The following is a 23,179-nucleotide window of genomic DNA, read 5'->3' on the forward strand; positions in this document are numbered from 1 at the left end:
ATATTCCGGATAAGGGGTCTTTTCCTAATTTGGATTTGCATACCTTAAGTCTACTGAAAAATCAATAAAACATTAATTAAACCCAATAGGATTGTTTTGCATCCAATAAAGATTAATTATATCTTAGTTGGGATCAAGTACAGGTATTGTTTTATTATTACAGAGAAAAGGGAATCATTTAACCATTAAATAAACCCAATAGGGCTGTTCTGCCCCAATAAGGGGTAATTATATCTTAGTTGGGATCAAGTACAGGTACTGTTTTATTATTACAGAGAAAAGGGAATCATTTAACCATGAAATAAACCCAATAGGGCTGTTCTGCCCCCAATAAGGGGTAATTATATCTTAGTTGGGATCAAGTACAGGTACTGTTTTATTATTACAGAGAAAAGGGAATCATTTAACCATGAAATAAACCCAATAGGGCTGTTCTGCCCCCAATAAGGGGTAATTATATCTTAGTTGGGATCAAGTACAGGTACTGTTTTATTATTACAGAGAAAAGGGAATCATTTAACCATTAAATAAACCCAATAGGGCTGTTCTGCCCCAATACGGGGTAATTATATCTTAGTTGGGATCAAGTACAGGTACTGTTTTATTATTACAGAGAAAAGGGAATCATTTAACCATTAAATAAACCCAATAGGGCTGTTCTGCCCCCAATAAGGGGTAATTATATCTTAGTTGGGATCAAGTACAGGTACTTTTTTATTATTGCAGAGAAAAGGGAATCATTTAACCAATAAATAAACCCAATAGGGCTGTTCTGCCCCCAATAAGGGGTAATTATATCTTAGTTGGGATCAAGTACAGGTACTGTTTTATTATTACAGAGAAAAGGGAATCATTTAACCAATAAATAAACCCAATAGGGCTGTTCTGCCCCCAATAAGGGGTAATTATATCTTAGTTGGGATCAAGTACAGGTACTGTTTTATTATTACAGAGAAAAGGGAATCATTTAACCATGAAATAAACCCAATAGGGCTGTTCTGCCCCCAATAAGGGGTAATTATATCTTAGTTGGGATCAAGTACAGGTACTGTTTTATTATTACAGAGAAAAGGGAATCATTTAACCATTAAATAAACCCAATAGGGCTGTTCTGCCCCCAATAAGGGGCAATTATATCTTAGTTGGGATCAAGTACAGGTACTGTTTTATTATTACAGAGAAAAGGGAATCATTTAACCATGAAATAAACCCAATAGGGCTGTTCTGCCCCCAATAAGGGGTAATTATATCTTAGTCGGGGATTAAGTACAAGGTACTGTTTTATTATTACAGAGAAAAACGAAATCGTTTTTAAAATTCTGTATTATATGAATAAAATGGGGTCTATGGGAGACAGGCTTTCCATAATTCGGAGCTTTCTGGATAACGGATTTCCGAATAAGGGATCCCATACCTGTATATAGTTCTAAGAGAATGTGACTGGAAACAACCAAAGTCCTTACAATAAAGACCCAAAAGCCAAGAAGATTTTTTTATTGCCATGGGGCATGTACTAGATCACTATGATCACTAGTTCCCTAAAAATTATTTGTAAATAAAGAAATGGTTATTTTTTATTATTGTTTTTTTTTCTCTCAAATAGCCAATAGAAACAGTTTTGCTTATAAGTTTATGCTTAAACTTATTTTAATAACAACAACATGACATCCCCACCTGTTTCAGTGTTCTCTCCATGTCGATTCCCTGACCCCAGGGAGCAGCTGGGTTAGCAAGACAGTCGCCTGCATTTCCTCTTCTTGAAAGGTCAATTTTTTGTCTTCGTAAAATACGGAAAGCTTCGGCCATTACTAGCACGCCATCGTACGTCAGGGCAGAGGTGTACTTCAAGAGAAAAAAGAAAAATACAGTAGAATTGTATGCCGGAACTGCAACTATTGCATTCTCATGTGTCTGATGAAGATCACTCGAGAAGGTATTAAACGAACAAACACCATGAAAGTTTTTGAAGCCATCATGACACGTTACATTACATTACATTAACATTTATTTATAAAGCACCAACATATCCCGCAGCGCTGTACAATATGTGGGTTACATACATTGGACATACAGAGTAACATATAAAGCAATCAGTAACCGATACAATACACGTTCCTCTAGTTTTTATCTCCTGGGCATCCATATTTATTAGACATGCACATTTTATGTACATTCCCAACTATAAGGGCCAGTTTTATCCAAATGCAAGTTTGGAGCTTAATACATAAAAACTCACCCACATTCTATCCATTCCTATGGTGAAAGTTACGAAAGAATACGCTTCTAAAAATGCCATAGACATGAGTAGAATGTAGATGAGTTTTTATGTATTGAGCTCTAAACTTACATTATGTTTTTAGGGCTTGCCTATCCTACAATACTTTCTACTAGTGATGAGCGAATCTGTCCTGTTTTGCTTTGCCGTAAAATTTGCAAAACAACAAGAAAATTGCCTAAATGTGTTTGCCATGCAACTTTTTTGTTGCCCGCGTCTTTTTTTGTCGTCATTTTTTACATAGCCACGCTCATTTTGCCACGCCCACACCCAATTTGACATGACCGCGCCTATTTTGACACGACCACAACTTTTATTGACGGGTGCCAAATTTTTTTGCAGCAAATTTTCGTGGAAGTTTCGCAGACAAATTCGCCAATGTGGAAATTTGCTGCGAATCCACGCCTGGAGAAAAAAATTCGCTCATCACTACTTTCTTCTATGCAATGAGTAAATGATCGCTTTTTATTATTAAATTAAACAAAACGAATTACCTTAGGCGGGGATTCTGATCCTGGGTACTCTCGTTGGTCTAGGGTTTTCCATCGTTGCATTAGTTCAGTTACAATTGGGGTATTAAAATCTACCAACTGGAATCCAGTAACATTGGCCCCCCCATGCATGAACCGGTCAAGTGAAATATCCTTGAATCCCTGAAAGGGAAAACACACACATGGTTGTAGACACATTATTTTGAGTAATATGTATTAAATCTCAAAATATAGTTATTTTATGAATATGCCATTATATTCATTCCGTGGTTTTAGTGATTTTTAAAACCTTGATTAAAGGAAAAGGAAAGGCAAAATCACAGGGGAATGACAAATGTTAGAAGCACCGCCCGGGAGTTTCAGGTAAGAGATTAACAATCACGAATGGCACCGCCCCATGATTGTAACTTTCCTTCTCATTTAAAGTCACTTTCTGCAAAACCACAAATGCCAAGTGATTTATTGAAACAGTATTTTAAAAAGAAAGCATAAACAAAAAACATTCAGAAAAACTGCAATTTTTTTGCAAAAAGGACAAGGACTGACTTCTGTACGACTGCGACAACTTTTAGATGCTGTATTTTTACTTTCTGATTTGTCGCAGTTATGACACTAAGGGGCACATTTACTAAGCAATTTTTATATAAAGTTGGATTTTTTTACTTCTAGATAATTTCCAGATTTACGAATGGGTTTTCGCCAAAACTCGATTTTTCCGTTATTCCACGAAATACGTGAAAATGTATTGTTTATTAATGTTTAGTTAAAAGTATTAGTGTTTTGTCAAAAAAAAATTTGGCAGGTTTGATCTGTTGAGTACCATTGAGTCCTATGGAGGCTTAGGGGCACATTTACTAACCCACGAACGGGGCAAATGCGTCCGATTGCGTTTTTTTCGTAATGATCGGTATTTTGCGATTTTTTTCGGAAAATTGTCGCAACTTTTTCGTTACTAATACGATTTGTGCGAAAAAACGCGAGTTTTTCGTAGCCATTCCGAAAGTTGCGCAAAATCTGGCGATTTTTCGTAGCGTTAAAACTTGCGCAAAAAGTTGCGATTTTTTCGTAGCGTTAAAACTTGCGCGAAACGTCGCACCTTTTAAGTTTTAACGCTATGAAAAAATCGCCAGATTTTGCGCAACTTTCGGAATGGCTACGAAAAACTCGCGTTTTTTTGCGCAAATCGTATTGGTAACGAAAAAGTCGCGTCAATTTCCGAAAAGTCGTAAAGACGCCGAAAAAATCGCAAAAAATACGAAAAAGTCGCAAAATGTTCGTTTTCAAATTCCAATTCGGTTCCAATTCGTGTCTTAGTAAATGTGCCCCTTAGAATAGTAGAGGAATAGAATATCATGACAGCCTACTACTTTTTAATTAGACTTTTATCTTTTTTAGCATTCAGTGCAGGAGATCAAGGAAAATGAGGGACTTTTCAGTAAGAATCCGGGACTGCCGGCTGAGCTGTTAAAAGAGGGACTGTCCCGCGAAAATTGGGACAATTGGGACGTATGATTCTAAGAGGTCTACCACTAAAAAGGAAAAAAAAAACAAGAGAGACCGGTACCTCTTCCACAGCTTCCACTCACCGCCCACCTCATTTAACCATATGTCTGCCTACTGCTTGCCTTGAGAGCCCACCTTACTACTTGCTAGCCCAGACTCTCATGTTCAGCCTCAGGCTACTCCTGGCCAGGAGCTTAGAGTAAGCCAGGGAACACTTACAGCAGAGGGAGAGTATATCATGAATAGTGAGCAGCAAATTTGTCCCGTTTTGCTTCACCGAAAAATTTGCGAATCTTTCAAAAGATTTGCGAAACAGCAAAAATGGTGTGCATCAAAAAACAATTTCGCCTGCGACAATTCTTTTGATGCTCAACTATTCTTGTGTCGCCCGCGACTATTCTTTTGAAGCGCAACTATTCTTTTGACACATGACTATTCTTTTGTCGCCCGCGACTATTCATTTGACACACAACTATTCTTTTGTCGCCCGCAACTATTATTTTGACACGCAACTATTCTTTTGACACCCCCGACAATTCTTTTGGCTCCTGCAACATTTCTTGTGATGCACAGCTGTTCTTTTGTTGCCCGTGACTATTCTTTTGTCGCGACCGACAACACTTTTGGCTCCCACAACAATTGTTGGATGTACAGCGAATTTTCCACAGCAGATTTTTTCATTCATTTAGCAAAACAATCCGCCAATGGCGAAACGCGGAAATTCGCTGTGAATCCATGCCTGCCGAAACATTCCGCCCATCACTAATCATGAAGTAAATGTAATTTCTTATATTTGCACCTCCTCCCTACCCCAGTGGCACCCTAAGCAGCTGCCTCTTCTGCCTCCCCCTAGCTCTGGCCCTGGCAATGGTTATTGCTTTTAAAATGTTAAGAGTACGTAGCTCTTAAACTCCTTTAGTCATAGGATTAGTCTCAGTGAAATAAAGTAATCAAGATCTCGGGAAGAAATTAAAGGCACTAAAAACGAAGCACCAGATTAGCTTTCCCTCACTAGATTTAACTTCACACTTGTTTAGAAGCCCGAGCATGTTTGGAATCATAAGCACCCACTTCTCCGGAATTCTAGGTTTCCCGTTTATTAGCGACGCATAATCACTGACTCCAGAAGTGTAATTCATAGCGACTAAAGCAGCCTGTTTAACTGAGCTACTCCTTGACTGAAGGTCAAAAGAAAAAGGGAAATTGTATTGCGTGGATCGGATGAGCCCATTTTTATGCTTGCCCAATCAGGGCCTGCTCGTGTATAGGCAATGGTAACAAATATTAATGATCAGGGGGAGCAGGCGTTGGGTGGGAATGAGGGAATCTGAACGTATCGCTCCTACAAGGGCACAGTTAGCCATAATTACTATAGAACGATGTGTGGTCTTTTATCTTGTGCTTAGTTCTGTGGCAGAGCAATGTATCTTGCTGGAATAAATCATAGATGGAAAAGGAATGTTTCTACTTATATATCTAAATTGTGGGGATATTCATAGAGCTAAATATAAGTTTAAAGTAGATATATGCATTTCAAAATTAAATGGAAACGATGCCCTATTTAGTGGTGGTCTTATCTTCAATTTATTGATTTATTGCCTCCTTCTGCGATGCTGCTTCTGCCCCTAAAGGTCCCCATACACGGGCCGACTATAGCTGCCGATATCGGTCCCTTGGACCGATTCGGCAGCTAATCGGCCCGTGTATGGGGAGAGCAGAGCTGCCTGGCCGACCGATATCTGGCCTGAAATTGGGCAGATCTCGATCGGCCAGGTTAGAAAATCCGGTCGGATCGGGGACCGCATCGGCTCGTTGATGTGGTCCCCGATCCGACTGCCCCATTGCCGCCCACATAATCCGATCGTTTGGCCCCAGGGCCAAACGATCGGATTATTTTTTTTTACCTAAATGCTCCCCGATATCGCCCACCCGTAGGTGGGGATATTGGGGGAAGATCCGCTCGCTTGGCGACATCGCCAAGCGAGCGGATCTGCTCGTGTATGGCCACCTTTAGAGTAATGTAGCCAAAGTCAGCCTTGCAGGCTCCTTCACATGTCTCTTAATCAGGGCAGAGAATAGCAAGACAAATACTGCTTTCTATATCAATTATATTTACAAATAACCATAGAAAATGTGTAATTGATGCACAATATATTGGGAAGTTGCTTACAACGGCGGTTGTTTTCCCTTTATTGCAACACTATTTGATTTACTGAGAAGGCTGGAAGACATTACTGTTTCTGATTGAACTGTAGGAAGAAGAAGATCATACTCACCAGGTTTGCAATGATATAGTGGTAGCCTTTAACATGTTTTCCAACACTGACAATCTAGAGACAAAGAAAAACAAAGCACAATGTTACTATTCACAGGCACAGCAACAAATAATACTATGGAGAGACTTTCTCAAAAATTGGCATTTACTTCTTTATACACAACATTTCTTTTTTTTTGGAATAAAAAAGCTATAACAGGGATTAGAGATAAAACAGTAACTAGGTTTCCAAACTGATACAATTGCCCCAGTATGAGTGCCAGAGTGGCTGGGGTAGGTTTGCATGTCCAGTTTTGGGTAAATGCATATTTGTTGTCATTGATACCTTTGCAACTACAGTGAGATGATTATTACAGGGGAGCTGCCTGTCTCTTTTGTACACAAACCCAAGAGCACTCTCAGTTTTAGGATAGGGCAAAAGCACAATGCCCTGGGCACCAAGAATGAGAGTGGAAAACCAACAATTACAGTACAAAGCACAGTTTGGGCCACATTCAAGTCCATGAGAAACATTTATCTTGTGGTTTATCTCATGAACACTCAGTAGAAGTCTATAGGGAAATCTGGAATTCATTTAGAATTTTTTTTCACCAAATTCAACCTGACCATTAAGTGCTAAACATTAGCAATATCCAACCTGACGCCTGTACAAGGCCAAATACTGAATGTTGCAGTTTAATGCCATTAATGAGATCCTGACACCAGAAATTAAACCTTTTAAAGCTATTATAACACTGTCTGCATGCTATTTATAATACAGGTATGGGATCCCTTATCTGGAAACTTATTATCCAGAAAGCTCCGAATTACGGAAAGCCCATCTCCCATAGACTCCATTTTAATTAAATAATTCAGAATTTTAAAACTGATTTCCTTTTTCTCTGTAATAATAAAACTGTACCTGTACTTGATCCCAACTAAGATATAATTACCCCTTATTGGGGCAGAACAGCCCTATTGGGTTTATTTAATGGTTAAATGATTCCCTTTTCTCTGTAATAATAAAACAGTACCTGTACTTGATCCCAACTAAGATATAATTACCCCTTATTGGGGGCAGAACAGCCCTATTGGGTTTATTTAATGGTTAAATGATTCCCTTTTCTCTGTAATAATAAAACAGTACCTGTACTTGATCCCAACTAAGATATAATTACCCCTTATTGGGGGCAGAACAGCCCTATTGGGTTTATTTAATCGTTAAATGATTCCCTTTTCTGTAATAATAAAACAGTACCTGTACTTGATCCCAACTAAGATATAATTACCCCTTATTTGGGGCAGAACAGCCCTATTGGGTTTATTTCATGGTTAAATGATTCCCTTTTCTCTGTAATAATAAAACAGTACCTGTACTTGATCCCAACTAAGATATAATTACCCCTTATTGGGGGCAGAACAGCCCTATTGGGTTTATTTCATGGTTAAATGATTCCCTTTTCTCTGTAATAATAAAACAGTACCTTGTACTTGATCCCAACTAAGATATAAATAATCCTTATTGGATGCAAAACAATCCTATTGAGTTTAATTAATGTTTTATTGATTTTTTAGTAGACTTATGGTATGGAGATCCAAATTAAAGAAAGACCCCTTATCCGGAATACCCTAGGTCCCATGCATTCTGGATAATGGATCCTATACCTGTATTGGTATAAAAAAAATGTGCCTGATGCTTTTACATTACATCTGACAGGTTGAAACTGACAGGTTGAAAAGGGACAGTCAGATTTAGGAACTTTTGTTTTTAAAAAAATCTTTTACCTCCTATAACACAGTGCACTTATGTGACTATATGTTGATGTGACTATATGTGGTTGTGAATAGGATAGGTTGGCCAGCCAAGTTTTTAATGTGATGTTACATCAATACTATTCTATACTATATTCATCAATAAATTCTGTATAATTTTAATTTTGCCCCTTTCTATAGAAAGTGGTAGAGGAAGAAGGGTCCCCACCTCTTAGTATTGATATTGAGGCAACGCTCTGTTGGAAGAAAATTTTGGATTAAGTTTAGGAACTTCAAGTAACAATTACTTACAAAAGCAGCTCTATCAGCGAAAAACACTCAGCATGACCTATAGGGAACTTTTAATGTACATTAATGTTATCAAGAGTAATTTTTTTAGCGTCGTATCACTTTAAGTGGTAAACATTAGAGATGTCAAACCTAAGTTGAGGCCAAATTCTAAGTCTTGCAGTTTAATGCCATTAAGTGGCTAACATTAGGGATGTCCAACCTGAAGCCTGTAAGTCGAGGCCAAATACTGAAGCCACTGCAAGATGAGCTTGACTGCACAAAGCCTTGACTTCAGCCTGGCTGAACAGCTGTGGGATGGATTGGAACACCAATGCAAGTCTGATTACCCAGATTAGTAGCCAACCTATTACACAAATATCTAAGCAAACACACCAACAAAATCTAGAATTTGAAATCTAGTGGTAAACCATCCCAGAACAGTCAGAGGCTGTTATAACAGCAAACAGAGGGCCACCTCATATCAATACCCTTGTGCGGGGTTGGACATGTACTGGCAATATAGTGTGAATAGTGTGTATAGATAATGATATTAATTCATAATGAAACCCAGATGCCAACGCTCTTCAAAGCCGTTGCTATTGACCATATAAACATAAGCAATAGAAAATAAACATGTGGCTCAGGCTGCTGAATCTTTCCACAATTCCAGGCCTGGTCACCACACTGTAAATCAACCCCACCTTAGGCCCATGATAGATGTCCCTGCAGGGGGAGCGAGGGCCATAAAGCACTGATGGTGTATTTTCTTGTTCTATATTTGTAAAATTCATAATTTAGTAATGGAGTTGAAAAAGTCACCTTATTTGCATTTCACTAAGGAATCTAAATTAAAATCTGTTGTAGCACAAGGTTTCCTCCTTAAGGTCCCACATTGCATATTGTGCCGGCTGATTAATGCGTTCCAGAGTCACGCCGCGTTGTGACTGCTTCAAAGTTAAGAAAATATGTCAGCGCAGGATAACGCGAGCTGCCAACGATCAATCAATGGAATGGAACCATTAAAACTGCTCTATAGAGGTTCAGATAACAAAAATGGCAAAGGATAAAGCGGCCGTTTGTATGTTTCATGTAAACATCGTAATTGAATCTTTCCACACATCAAAGTATAGGAATGCATGAAAATTGTTAAAAAGCAATTAATGGGAGAATAATGAGAGATGATCAGCTCTCTGACTGATAATGAGACAACGTGGCAACCATTCAGGGAAACAGGTTTAATTACCCTAGCAACCCGGCAACAGAATGAAAGGGGAATAGTAGAGTAAATTATAGCCTTAAAGTGGCGCTTGGTGATGTCATCAGTTATAATCAGTGCTTAGTGATATTATTGGTGTCACATGACTCTGTTGTATGTTATAAGGAATGGTGTACTCCCTGTTCTTTATGCAAAACGCATTTGTCGCACGATTTTTTTGTCGCCCGTATCTTTTTTGGTCGCCCACAGGGTTTTTTTGTCACCCGCAATTTTTTTGATGCACCTGCGCCCTCTTTTTACCTATCCGTGCCCAATTTTTATATGACTGTGCCTAATTTTTACGCGATCGCGCCCAATTTGATGCGCGATAACATTTTTTTGACTTTTTTTTTTCCAGAGGCGAATTTTCACAGAAGTTTTGCAAAACCATTCGCCAATGGCGAAATGCAGAAATTCGCTGCAAATCCATGCCTGGCGAAAAAATTTGCTAATCACTAATGGATATTATAAGTAGGGATGCACCGAATCCCGGATTCGGGACGAATCCAGACTTTTTTTGATGGATTCGGTTTCGGGTTTGGGTTTGGGGGTTCGGCAGAACCCAAAAAAGTGGGTTCGGTGCATCCCTAATTATAAGTCACCTGGCAGTTCCATAACCTGTATAACAGCCTTTGGCCTTGGTCATGGAACTCCTTGGTGACTTATAATATCCTTATATTTTACTATAGGGGTATTCTGTTACATGCCACAAAGAGGCAGATTGAGAAGGCTAAAAACTATGAATTTATACAAATGGACCAAAATGGCAGCTGAAAAGTTTTAGAAAAGATCAGTCTAGAACATTATAGGTGTCATTTATTAATGCCCCAGGTGCAACTGCATTAAGGGAAGCAAAATGGTTACCCTTAGAGCTTATTCTGGGGCATTTCTGTGCACTGGGCTATTCCTGCCATGTTCGGATAGCAGCACCCCACAGTTTGCCAGGGAAGCAAAAAGCTGCAACCATAAGAGCTGAAACTCTTATTATTAAACTGAAAAAAACCCCATCTCTTCCTGCAGAGAGCACAACTTCACTCTGTGCACTAGTGATATAGTCCCGTTTGGAAGGCACCAGTCCTTGCACTTAATTTGGGAGGAGAATGATCTGTGACATTGGGCACTCATGGGGAAAGTTGCAAAGTCCATGGCTTGTGTCTGCTTTTGCACTTTGGAGCCTGCCACATTCGTAAAACATGATCCTTGTTTAAAGATAAACAATGTAATGGGTAATGTATTAAAAGTGTGCACCACATCTACTAACCTATGCTTGCATTCAAACAGGGTTCAAGTAAACAGTAAATGCTGCCTGCTGGCTATACATTTAGGGATGCACCGAATCCAGGATTCGGTTCGGTAACCGGCCAGGATTTGGCCTTATTTAGCAGGGTTTGGATTCGGCCGAATCCACGGTCCTGGCTGAACTGAATCCAAATCCTTAATTAGTACAGATATTGGACCCCTTATCCGGAAACCCGTTATCCAGAAAGCTCCGAATTACGGAATGCCCGTCTCCAATAGACTCCATTTTAATAAAATAATTCAGAATTTTAAAACTGATTTCCTTTTTCTATGTAGAAATAAAACAGAACCTTGTAACTGATCCCAACTAAGATATAATTAATCCTTATTGGATGCAAAACAATCCTATTGGGTTTAATTAATGTTTTATTGATTTTTTAGTAGACTTAAGGTATGGAGATCCAAGTTACGGAAAGACCCCTTCTCTGGAATACCCTTGGTCCCGAGCATTCTGGATAATGGGTCCTATACCTGTATATGCTAATTAGGATTTGAAAGGGTTAAATGTCACTACGTAAACACGGAATTGGAAATGTTTTCACTGCGTGCGCAAATGGATTGGGGGGTTCGGGCAAATCCAAAAAAAACTGGGTTCGGTGCATCCCTATACACATTACTAGAATTGGGGAAAATGTGCGACTTTTATTACATTGCCTAGAAGCTGCTAGTTGTAAAGGTGAAGGATTGCCATGAAATACTACCCACTCCTCAGAATGGGGATCTCCAGATCAATATCTGCACAATTACAGACGAAGCGTGACTACTTGCAGTGCTTCATCTTATCAATCAGTCACTATGGCAAATGTGCCTTATAGCAGCCAATCACATATTTGTTCTTGTTGTCTACCTGGTAGGTGACTACTCAAAGCTGTTTATTGGTTGCTATGGGTTATAGTAGTAGTAGTGTAAAATTATCCAATGGAAGTAAATGTGTCCTGCTGTGTTAGCACAGTGATCAACACATGTAGAAGGGTTCTGGGTACAGGAGAACCCCAAACAGGAGGAACATTTAATACCAGCACCCCTGTTTGAGAAGGTACAACATGGAGCTACAATAATATACATTATAGAATGAGTTGTAGGTAGATAGCAGACATGGGGATGGGTACATGAAGAGGTGATAGATAGACCATGCGCTGATTTCCCCTGAATTCACAAGTCATTGTGGGCGCAATGTTGGAGTTGAATCCGACTGGACTGTGTTGCCAAATTAAAGTCATCGAAATAGAATATAAGCTTTTTTTTTCTCTTCTCCTCCTCTTGTGAGCTCAGCTTAACTATCACAGGGCACAATCCAAGTAGGACTTTTTTTTTTTTTATTATCAAAGTAGGTTCTGCCTGTGTAAGCCTGCATTCTTCATTGCATGAACTTGACAGGGCATATATGCTTGTTGCAGGTGTAAATGTCACTGAAGATGTGTGAGAGGAAAAATGGCCACTGGGTAAAAGCGGCTATTTGTTTTAGGAAAATGTGATGGTGCTGGCTAAAGGAGCGGATATATTCAATACCATTGGTGTGGTTTGGATGGGGAAGATGTGCCCAACTTATATACATGGCAGTTCCTAGGGTTGAATATCCAATTTCCTTTCCTCTTAAACAAAGCCTGGTTCTTATATTAATAGATGGAAGTATGAGAAAGGAAACATGGCAGATACCAAGGCTACGACAGCAAGTGGGATTCACACCCAAATAAATGCAGGGCCCATATGTATATAAGTGCATGTGAACTAAGTGCATGTGTTTTGTTACAAACATATACTAATGGCCTGCAATTATAAATAGTGCATGTGTAAGCCAGGCGGCCGGAACAAAAACAACCAAATCAATGGCAGGTAATCTATAGCAAATAACTGAATATAAATGGGCTGGAATTGTTAAGTGGTCCCACAGCTCATTTTCTGCAGGAAACAGTTCATGATTAGTAAAGCAATAATAAAAACCTCTATTTTAGCTACAAAATATCATTAACAACCAGAAAGAAATGTGCAACTGTTCAATACTGCAAGCGTGGAATAATTAATACATTGTAATACTTCTCGTACATCATAATTAGTAAGATCCTCTGGGATCCCAATAGCAACAGTTAAGAGGCAGTGGGATTAGTGTCCTTTGGTCATGTGAGGATTCCTTAACCACTGGGGATGCCAATCAGGCTTTTTGCATGACCAAAGGGAACTGATCCTTCTGCCTCCATGCTTCATTCCTTGTCCAATAAGCCTCCATGTATTTCACCAGAGCTCTATCGCCTTGCTTGGAAATCCTTCAGAAATGTTTCCAGCCTCTCCTATATCTCATAACACCAAAATGTCTTTTTATGACTTTATTATTTCATGAATTTCATTCCCCAGTAATTGCTTTATTGGGCCTGACCAGTCTCTCTGCAATATAATCAAACACCAGAGTATAGTGCTCAACAGGATAAACTCCTACGTCTTTGATATTGAGTAACCTTCAGTACCCAAGGGGAAATGTATCTCTGGTCTCCCACACATCCCCAATAGGTCTCATACTGTGCAAATACAATTTGTTATACAGAGCAAACACACTTATCCATGAACAGCGCACTATTTATAAACACCCAATTTTCCTTGAGCTTCCAAACAAGACTACATTATATAAATATTTTGTTTAGGGGTGATTGAACAAGCAGAATATTCAATTTTTTGAGTGTATATGCATTAGAATTAATGTTTTAGGAAAAAAACAGCCCATTTTTACATGGTATTTTGTTATCATGGACACAAGTCATGAAATACTTGGTTACTTTATTCATAATGTGTCAGTGTTTCCTATGTTGCCCCATTACTGGAATACACCCTATGCATCATATTGGCTTTTAGCTAAAGTTCCACTGAACCCGATAGCCCAAAACAGTGCCGATAACCTTCTAATGGGCCCCAGGGCAGTGGACTTGTGAAGATGGTACCCATGACTGGTACGCTCCCAGCCAGGGAATGGGATAGGCTATTACTACAAGAAGTAGGCATGCTGCAAATAGTTCCAAGGGCAGGCAGGAACCAGGCCAGTCTTTATTCAGTACTTCTTGCAGATGTTACAGGGACAGAATAGAGCACAATTATCAACCAGAATTTATCAGTTACACAATAATTCAGCATACACACCATGCCCTCTCTCATTCTCTTTTTCCAAGCCTCCGATACTCCTGTCATATGGAAATACACTAGCAGTGTGTTATCGGTAAAGGGGCTCCATCTCTATATAACTGCTCCATCCCGTTCTCTGTTGTGTCCACATACAGTGTATGAGCTTCTTTCAAGACTTCTCACTACAGCTTCACAATGTTCTTACTAACCTGTCTACATGCAGTTACTAACCTGTATACATTCAGTTCCCTAACTAGCGAACCATCCCCTGGGGGCTCTTCCCCAAATACCGGCTGTTCTTGTCGGCTACCTTGTCTATCTCTGACGTCTAGAGCAAGTGGATAACAATCTCCTTCCTACCTATCTATCTCTAGCAAGGTGCAGCTTCCCACCAGTTCTGGCTTGGTATTTTCAGTCTCTCCTGTTGATGAGGCCAAAGAGGAAGAGTCTGGAGGCTGCCCTTCCTTATATAGGTTTCTGCAGGGGGGAATCCCCCATACAGGTCAGCCTTATGGGTTGGTACCACTTTCTGCTCAAACTAAATATAGCTTAATTATATAAACTTGAAATAAATTACATTTCACCTCCTTACAGACTGGTGGCCATGAAGTTCTCTCTGTCATGTTAGACCGATATTTGCCACAAACACATATTTCCCGGTATAGGTATTTTCGGAAAATCTATGGTAAAAGTCTCTGCCAAGACAATCAACATAAAATGTCCTTTTGTAATAAATGGCATATTGATCGAAGGGTGAAAAGCCAATTTCGTGGTCTAGGTATTCTTGGAACAATGGCGGAGATGAGTATTTTCTTAAGTCTACAGGGTAACCTTTTTGAAATAAAAAATGATAAAAGTGGTATACATTTATTGGCTAACTAAGATAATCATAGCAAGCTTTCAGAACATTCTAGTTTCTTTTTCAAGTTGAATATCAAGCTGATTTCTTAAGTCTGTAACACTGCTATTTGATACGGGGGTTCAAATCCAAATTTTCAACATCAATGGGGATCTTAAACCAAAAAAAACTCTTAAAACCTCTGCAATAGCTTATGTAGAACACTGCTTCCGTTCCTAATACAATACATGTGTGGGACCTGTTATCCAGTATGCTCGGGATAGAGGTTTTTCTTGATAAGGTGTCTTCCTGTAGTAGGATTGTTTTGCCTCCAATAAGGATTAATATTAGTTAGGAACTCTAGTGGGCCTCCAGGTGTATATATGTATATGTATAACTTTATTTATAAAGTGCCACAAGGGTACGCAGCGCTGTACAGTCTTACAGAATACAGAATTACACACAGGGAGGACAAGTGATATAATAAATAAATACAATAAATATATATAAATACACAGAGAGTAAGTGCCATGTGGTATGAGACACAGTAGAAAGGAGGTCCCTGCCCCGTAGAGCTTACAATCTAAATCTAGGTGAGCATATAGGCTTTCCTCTCAAATTGCTCAGTAACTGACCTTCCACAGTCCCACAGTTTAGGAACCGTTGTGCTGTGCTCTATTTATTTATGGTAAAAGTCTCTGCTAAGACTACCAACATAAAATCTCCTTCTCTTATAAAGGGCATATTGATCAAAGAGTAAGGTCTTTACAAGCAAATTGGGTTTGGGGGTATATGTAGATGATTTTTGGAGACCAGTTTATCACGTGAAACCTCTATTGAAGTCTGTGGGAAAAACTGGAAATGAATTAGGAGAAAAGTTATTTCTCACCGAATTAAATCTCTCATCGAATTCTCATTGAATTGAATCTGGCCCTTTGCCTTTTAACTCTGATAAATCTGCTCCTTTCCTAGTGCCGATGATACTCCGTGCACACAATACATTCTCTATTTAATAGCAAATAAATGATAAAATAAAACCTCACAGTAAACCTGGTGTATTCTGCCTATAAAGGGAACAAGTTGAAACCGTTCTACATCTTTATACAGTTCAAGGAGATCTCACCAAAGTGAGATGAAAAAAGAAATACTGAATGTGTTCCTCAAAGAACGGGGGGGGGGGGGGGTGGAATGACATTTAAAACATGATCCCATATTATCTGTGGTCTATAAACTAAGCTCATGAATAAATCACATATCGCAGATAAAAATCACAAAACAGTTACATTGCCATGGCAATACATATGGCTTCTTTTGTTCACCTACGGAGCTAATGGCCTGTGTAAAATGAAATATGGGAAATGCTTAGCTTGCTGCAAGGGGAGCGGCACTTTTGCTTGTCGCTAATGGGTTGATTTTCAGATAATATTTGAAACTTTGGAAAAAAAACCAAACATTTTTAACATGTAAGCACTAATTTGTTTGGAGCTGCTGAGACCGACAGGAATCCTGCATTGTTTCCCCCCCTAGTAACAAAGAATCATTACTAAATGTATATTTGTAGAGTAGTTTCGCAGCCAAAAGGGAATTTGCAATTATTTTTACATAGTGGCCTGTCATAGATGGATGAGGTGGGACGTCTATTCCCAAGGAGAGTCATTCTGAAAGGGCTGGGATATCCTTTTTATTTACTATTTGTGTAAGTGAATGGATTAAAGGAGAAGGAAAGCCATTTTGGCATTTTACTGCCAATAGATTTGCCACATTAGTGCCACCTAGAACACTATATTTATTCTGTAGAAAGCTTTATCATACCTGAGTAAACAGCTTTAGAAGCTTTCTCTTTTTGCTTAAGCAGCTGCCATTTTAGCTTGGTCTCCGTAGCTTCCTGCTGCAGCTCTAGCCATTATAGCTCAGATTACACATTCCTAAGGGAGGGGGGAGTGAGTTTTATGAATTCTTATGGGAGACGGGAACAGGAGAGGGGAGAGAGGGGAGAACTGCGCAGACACTGGAAGTATTTTTCTGAGAGAGGAAGTCAGATACCCTAAGAACATGTTCCCAAAAAAGGAGACAAGAAATCCTGTGTTTCTTTTAATAGAGGACTCTGCGAGTGCCTATGGCTGTATTCACATAGACCTTTCTGATAAAGCTTACTTAGTTTTTACCTTTCCTTCTCTTTTAAAGTGACAGAAGATGCATAATAATGATATGGGGGAGGGTGTTGAAAGGGATGCCACTATCGAAAAACAAAATATAACAATTTCCCGTAGAGTCCTAATTAAATGTCCCATCTCCCCCTTCTCATGAGCACACAGTTACAGACAGTTACACATACAAGGTGCTTTTGATCTTGCTGTATTGGGAGACGTATAGCCGGGGTGAGCCATATGGTTCCCAAATTACCCATGTAAATATACAAAAACATTTTGTTCATACGATAACAGCCCTTGCCTTATAATGTGCTCTAGAGGGCTCATTTATGTCCACAAGTGCAGTTTTGGTCCCCCTTTCATTAAAGGTAATTGGGTCAAAATGAGCTCCTCCCACTCCCATATAATTGCGCTCAGCGCCACTCAGTTCCTTCCTGCTTACAGTGTACACCCACATGCTATGGGGCTCCCTATTTCATTCCTTCCCAAGATTTGGCACAATCCCAAGCTGAATCCTGGTTCATCCCTACACTAAGGGGCATATTTATTATGCTATGTAAAAAACGGCGAGAAAATTCGCCACACATCGCCAGGCTTCGCCGTGTAAAAATGGCGTAAAAACGGCATAATTGTTTTACGTGTTTTTTCTTCCACCGGAACTTATGGAAAATAATGGCGTAATATCCGGCGTAATATCTGGCGTAATATCCGGCGTAATATACAGCGTTCAGATAGCGATCTTACTCCGTTTTTTCGGCGAATTAGTTTTACACAGCATAATAAATACGCCCCTTAGGACGTATTTATTAATATTGAAGACAAACATCACGGGTGAATGGGGAGCGGAGAGGAGAATCAGGGAGCCCCAAACAGAAATCTGGCGCTGCACTGCCCTATGGGTTAGGAGTCACAAAAATATCAATATAAATGACTCTCATGCACTGCCTGTAAACCTCATCCCCTTAAAGGTACAGTAACATCTAATAATGAAACTGAAAAGAATGGCAATATAATGTTCTGTTGCCCTGCACTGGTAAAACTGATGTGTTTGTTTGAGAAACACTACTATATAGGGCTGCCAATTCTGCCTAAGAAAGCCGGGCAGCGGGAGGAGGTGATGTCATGGGGGTGGGAGGAGGTGGGGCTGGATGGCACAGGGGGTGGGGCTATGGTGCAGCAATTGTCCGTTTGGTGCGTCAATGTTAAAGAAAAAATGGGCAGTCTGGGTCAAAACCGGACAGGTGGCAACCCTACTACTATAGTTTATATCAACCGCTGCTGTGTAGCCATGGGGGCAGCCATTCAAGCACAGGATACATAATAGGTAACAGATTCGCTGTGCAGGATCCCATTGTATATATCTGTTATCTGCTGGTATACCCTGCATGGCTGCCCCCACGGCTACACAGCAGTAACTATAGTAGTGTTTCTGAAGCAAACACACCAGTGTTACCAGTGCAGGGCAACAGTACATTACATTTTAATTACTTTAAAACACTTTCATTTTTTGGTGTTACTGTTCCTTTAATGCGTAATGTGAAAAGGATATTTGTTATCCTGCTATGAACTGTTGTGAAAAATATCCAGTTTGTTTCTCATTATCGGGAAAAAAAAAGGTTTTCCTATTAGGTAAATACCTTCTCGCCAAGATCCATTTATCCAATGAGGGACTGTCAATTACAGATATAATTCTATTCACAGGAAACAAATCTATCTTCCAAAAAAATCCCTTCAATTACTTTTTCATTCAACGCGCACGAATCAATACAAAAAAATATCAATATTTATTTCAGTTGTTTTCAATGCTTTCCTGCGCAGATCACATGACGCCGCGCTCTCGCTGCATTGGTAATTAGCAGGAAGCTAAAGCTCTGACTGCGTAACCATTCTTAATTAATGAAACTCATGTCTCTTTAGTTGCTTTGAAAAATGAAAATATGGAAAAAAAAAAAAAAGATTCCCCCGGAACATGCCCTTTTCTGTCGCTACCCACTGCTTCCTCGTTTCTAGCATCTGTGGTTTCCATGGTAACCACCAACTACAATGGCCTCTGGGGAAACACTGATTAGAGCCTTGTAGGCGTTTAACATTTCAACTCTTCATATTTGTGTCTTGTACTCACAGTAATTGTTTGAAACTGGGTTTAAAGATGATTTACATGCCGTGTTTTTAGGATCTAATGAACCATGTTGGCTCCCCCTAGAGGGGGAAGTATTAAATTATGCATTTTTGCAAAAACCGGTAGCCTCCCAGATTTTATCAGGAAGTCATTTGTATTTATGCCCTAAGCAAGGCCATAGTCTGGGCTGAACCGAGCATGGTGTGGATGCAGATGGGGCAGATTCAGATTTACATAGGTTGACATTTATGGCTTTATACAGTCCAGTTTATCGGCACTCACCATACGCAGAAGTCAGAGGCCGGGTGCACATCAAATATTTACATTGGCTCCATGGAAGGCACTCGCGGCACATAGATTTACATATAGAAATTCTTTATTGATTTTCCAAATCAACGCGTTTCAACCCACTAGGGATCACATCCTGACGACAATCCCTAGTGGGTCGAAACGCGTTGATCTGGAAAATCAATAAAGAATTTCTATATAAATCTATGTGCCGCAAGTGCCTTCCATGGAGCCAGTATATATAGTCCAAAGCAGGGTCGGACTGGGCCGCCGGGACCCTGGGAAAAATCCCGGTGGGCCCCGGCTCTAGTCGGCCCCGGTGGCCCAGACCCGACCCTTGTGGCGCTCCCCCTGCCTGACCGCTCCTGCCCCGACGCGTTAAATTTACGCGCTCAGGGAAGGACGTTGGGTGGGGGACCTGCGAGGGGGGTTATGGGGGACCCTCTGGGGGGGGAGGCTATGGGCGCAGGCCCCAGTGGGCCTTCCACACCCCATTCCGACCCTGGTCCAAAGAGAGCACTCACGGCACAGGAATCAGTGAAAAAAGTCCTTTATTCGGACAGTTTATTTGTGGAACTGTGAAATGTTACTTACAGAATGGCATTGTCATTGTTTAATTATATATAACACTAGTAACATTTATGGATATCTTCCCAAGCATCGCAAGATTCCATTGCAAAAGGCAGTGCTGTGAATTCTATCTTTGTTCTGAGATTTTTTCCCCTAAAAAATAAAAATCTCTGCAAACAGAAAATCTGAGCATGTGTGGCTATAAGTCAAGTAATTGCCAATCACTAACACCCACGTGTAATAGAGGGCTCATTATACAAAATGTAACCTTTGCTTTTAGCTGGTCTTTAGTCTCCAGTCATCCCCATGAATAACAGACCGGATCAGCCTGTCTAACAAGTAGAATGCAGAAAAAAATGAGCAGGTGAGTAGGCTCCTCATACAGAGCAGCACCCAAGGCTTCAGATTGATCATCTATAATGGAATTTATTCATTTAGCAGATGACATTGAACAGTGTTTGTGTGTATGTTGGAGGTGGGAGGTTATAATTTCTTGTGCATTTACAAAGTAGTGTCCTTCCATTGTGCAGAGGAACCTCTGCCACTTCATTTGTGATAGATATATGAGCATAGTTTGAATCCCACTTGTCCATCATGTTTTGACATCAAGTAGCCCGGAAAAGCGAGCCTGGGACAGGTAGAGCGGCACAAGGCCATGGCAGTGGGGGTGAATAGGAACCCAGGAAGTTAGTGTGTGGGATGATGGGAACTGTAGTGTAGAAAGAACAAGTGGGAGGAGAGAGAGGCAGCATAAATAAAGGAGACAGGAAGAAAGGGGGATCACTACCTTGTGGCAGCTGAAGAGTGAAGGCAGCGTTCCCGCCCGCCCACCCTAGAGTAAGGGACTTTGGGGGTAACCAATAATGGGGTACTGGTGTTAGTAGTCTCAGCTTTAGGCATGGTGGGGCTGCCCTGGGGGGAGCCAAAAAGGGGATAAATAGATGAAGGTACAGGTTTTTCTGGAGGGGCAAGCCTGGGAGCTAGGCTTTGGGGGGAAACAGGCATAGTAGGCACAGGAGGTGGGAAAGTCTGGTTGCGGAGGCTTAGTCACAGGCTTAAAAGGATTCTGCAAATGTTTACGGTTAATTTAAGGTTAGTTAATGGTAACAATTGTAATGCAGCCTTCAGCGGCTAAATGTTATGTTTATGGAATTGGTGAATTGTAAGTAAACATTGATTACAATTCTGTGATGTTATTTAATAAAATAAGCTGCGGCCTTTCCACCCAAGAAATGTAAGTCTGTGTTTGGTGTTGCGGGCTAAGTGGGAAAGGGGGGAGGGGTTAAAGGAAAGGGGACCGTTATTGCAACCTCCCCATGTCATGTTAATAAACTGTTATGCTTGTAAGGTTAAATTGATAGATGTGCTAATGGGAGGTTATGGGTTACTTTCTTCTGAATTAACTACAAAAGCTTTTTGCATTGGTTAAATGGATAGCTGGAGTATTTTTCAACCCTGTCAACTATGAGAAAGCTCAGTATAGATATAAACCCCCCCTGCTGGTCATTTATGTTCAGGGCAAGTGTCTCCACTAGTCGCCAACCCACCATTTACAGATGGAAGCAGACAGGGATCTTTATTGGTTCTCAAAATGTGGGCCTTCCCCTAAATACTTTGGCTTAAACTGGTTCCCTTAGGCACTGCTGGAACTGAATCTGTTATATCTAGCTGAAAGGATTATGGGTTTACCTATAGAGCAGACCTTTACAGAGACTTGCTGCCAAAGGTTGGTGTACTGAAATGCAATAAATTACCCATTAATAGCAATGAGATAGCACCAAATGACAGCCAACCATTGGCACTCAATAGACGCTCTTACCATAAAACAGTTTAGTTATTGTAATTCACATTATGGCTTTGAGCTGCTATTTAACTTCCAATTGCTGCTTGATATAAATAATATAAAGCTTATGGCTAAACATAGTCCCCAGGGTTTCCCCAGCATGTATACTGTATCTCTGCGCCTCCCAAGCGGGTACTCAAGCAGATGAACACGAAATGCCCTATACTTCAAAGCTATTCATACTAAATCTGCCATAATGAGGAGGGCCACATTGGAATGACTCTATAGGTAAGTAGAAGCTCCTGTTCATGACAAACATCACATCAGCCCTAAGATATAAAAAAAATTCCAGTAATTGAACATTCTGATGTTCTCAAGTTGCCCTTCATGTATACATATTACGAAGCTCCAAGCACTTACTCAGGATCACGTTGTATCCCTGGGGCAGACACATGATGAATAATAATAAAGGTAGAAATACAGGTATGGAATGCGTTATCCAGAATCCTCAGTGGAGGCTTAATTAATGTTAAAATTAGACATAAGGTATGGAGATACAAATTACAGAAAGATCCCTTATCCAGAAAGGCCCAGATCCCAGACATTCTAGATCAGTGATCCCCAACCAGTGGCTCAGGGGTAACATGTTGCTCCCCAACCCCTTGGATGTTGCTCCCAGTGGCCTCGAAGCAGGGGCTTATTTTTGAATTCCTGACTTGGGGGCAAGTTTTGGTTGCATAAAAACTCAGTGTAAGAGCCGTTTGTAGGCTGCCAGTCCACATAGAGGTTATTAAATAGGATCCCTGTTCTAGATAATAAGTCCAATACCTGCATAGATCACTTTATCAGAAGCATAAGCATAATAATTTACTATATTTGAAAATGAATGTGTAAAAACAATATTTCCAAAAAAAACCTATTCTGAGAACTATAATTATACTTCTTATAAACCAACTGGTTCCAATAACAGTAATATTCCCCTCTTTCATTTCTGCACATCCTAATTGTACGTTTGAGCAATCAGCGCGATTACCGCTAAATCACTAATAACGCTTGTGACCTTTTATCATTCGCTGATTATTATTTATCCACGCGTCGCTACATAAACACACTGCGCACGTATCATCATAATTACGACTTTTTTTCTACCCAAATAAAACCATGAAGCCAGCCACAGATGGTACGGTTGGAATAAATAGGTTTATG

The 23,179-nt window shown here is 40.1% G+C and overlaps 1 protein-coding gene across 7 annotated transcripts in view; it reads right to left on the bottom strand.

The window, feature by feature from the left end:
- The window catches only part of gria4 (glutamate receptor, ionotropic, AMPA 4), a 200,926-nt gene that overhangs the window by 71,101 nt on the left and 106,646 nt on the right, over positions 1 to 23,179 (bottom strand). For all 7 annotated transcript variants that reach the window (XM_031895621.1, XM_031895620.1, XM_031895624.1 and 4 more), the window contains 3 exon segments: positions 6,546 to 6,599; positions 2,770 to 2,928; positions 1,675 to 1,842 (listed from right to left, as the gene is read on the bottom strand). In XM_031895621.1, coding sequence (XP_031751481.1) covers positions 1,675 to 1,842; positions 2,770 to 2,928; positions 6,546 to 6,599 — 381 coding nt within the window.

Source organism: Xenopus tropicalis, chromosome 2 (genome assembly GCF_000004195.4).
Source record: "Xenopus tropicalis strain Nigerian chromosome 2, UCB_Xtro_10.0, whole genome shotgun sequence".
In the NCBI taxonomy this organism is placed as follows: Eukaryota; Metazoa; Chordata; class Amphibia; order Anura; family Pipidae; genus Xenopus; species Xenopus tropicalis.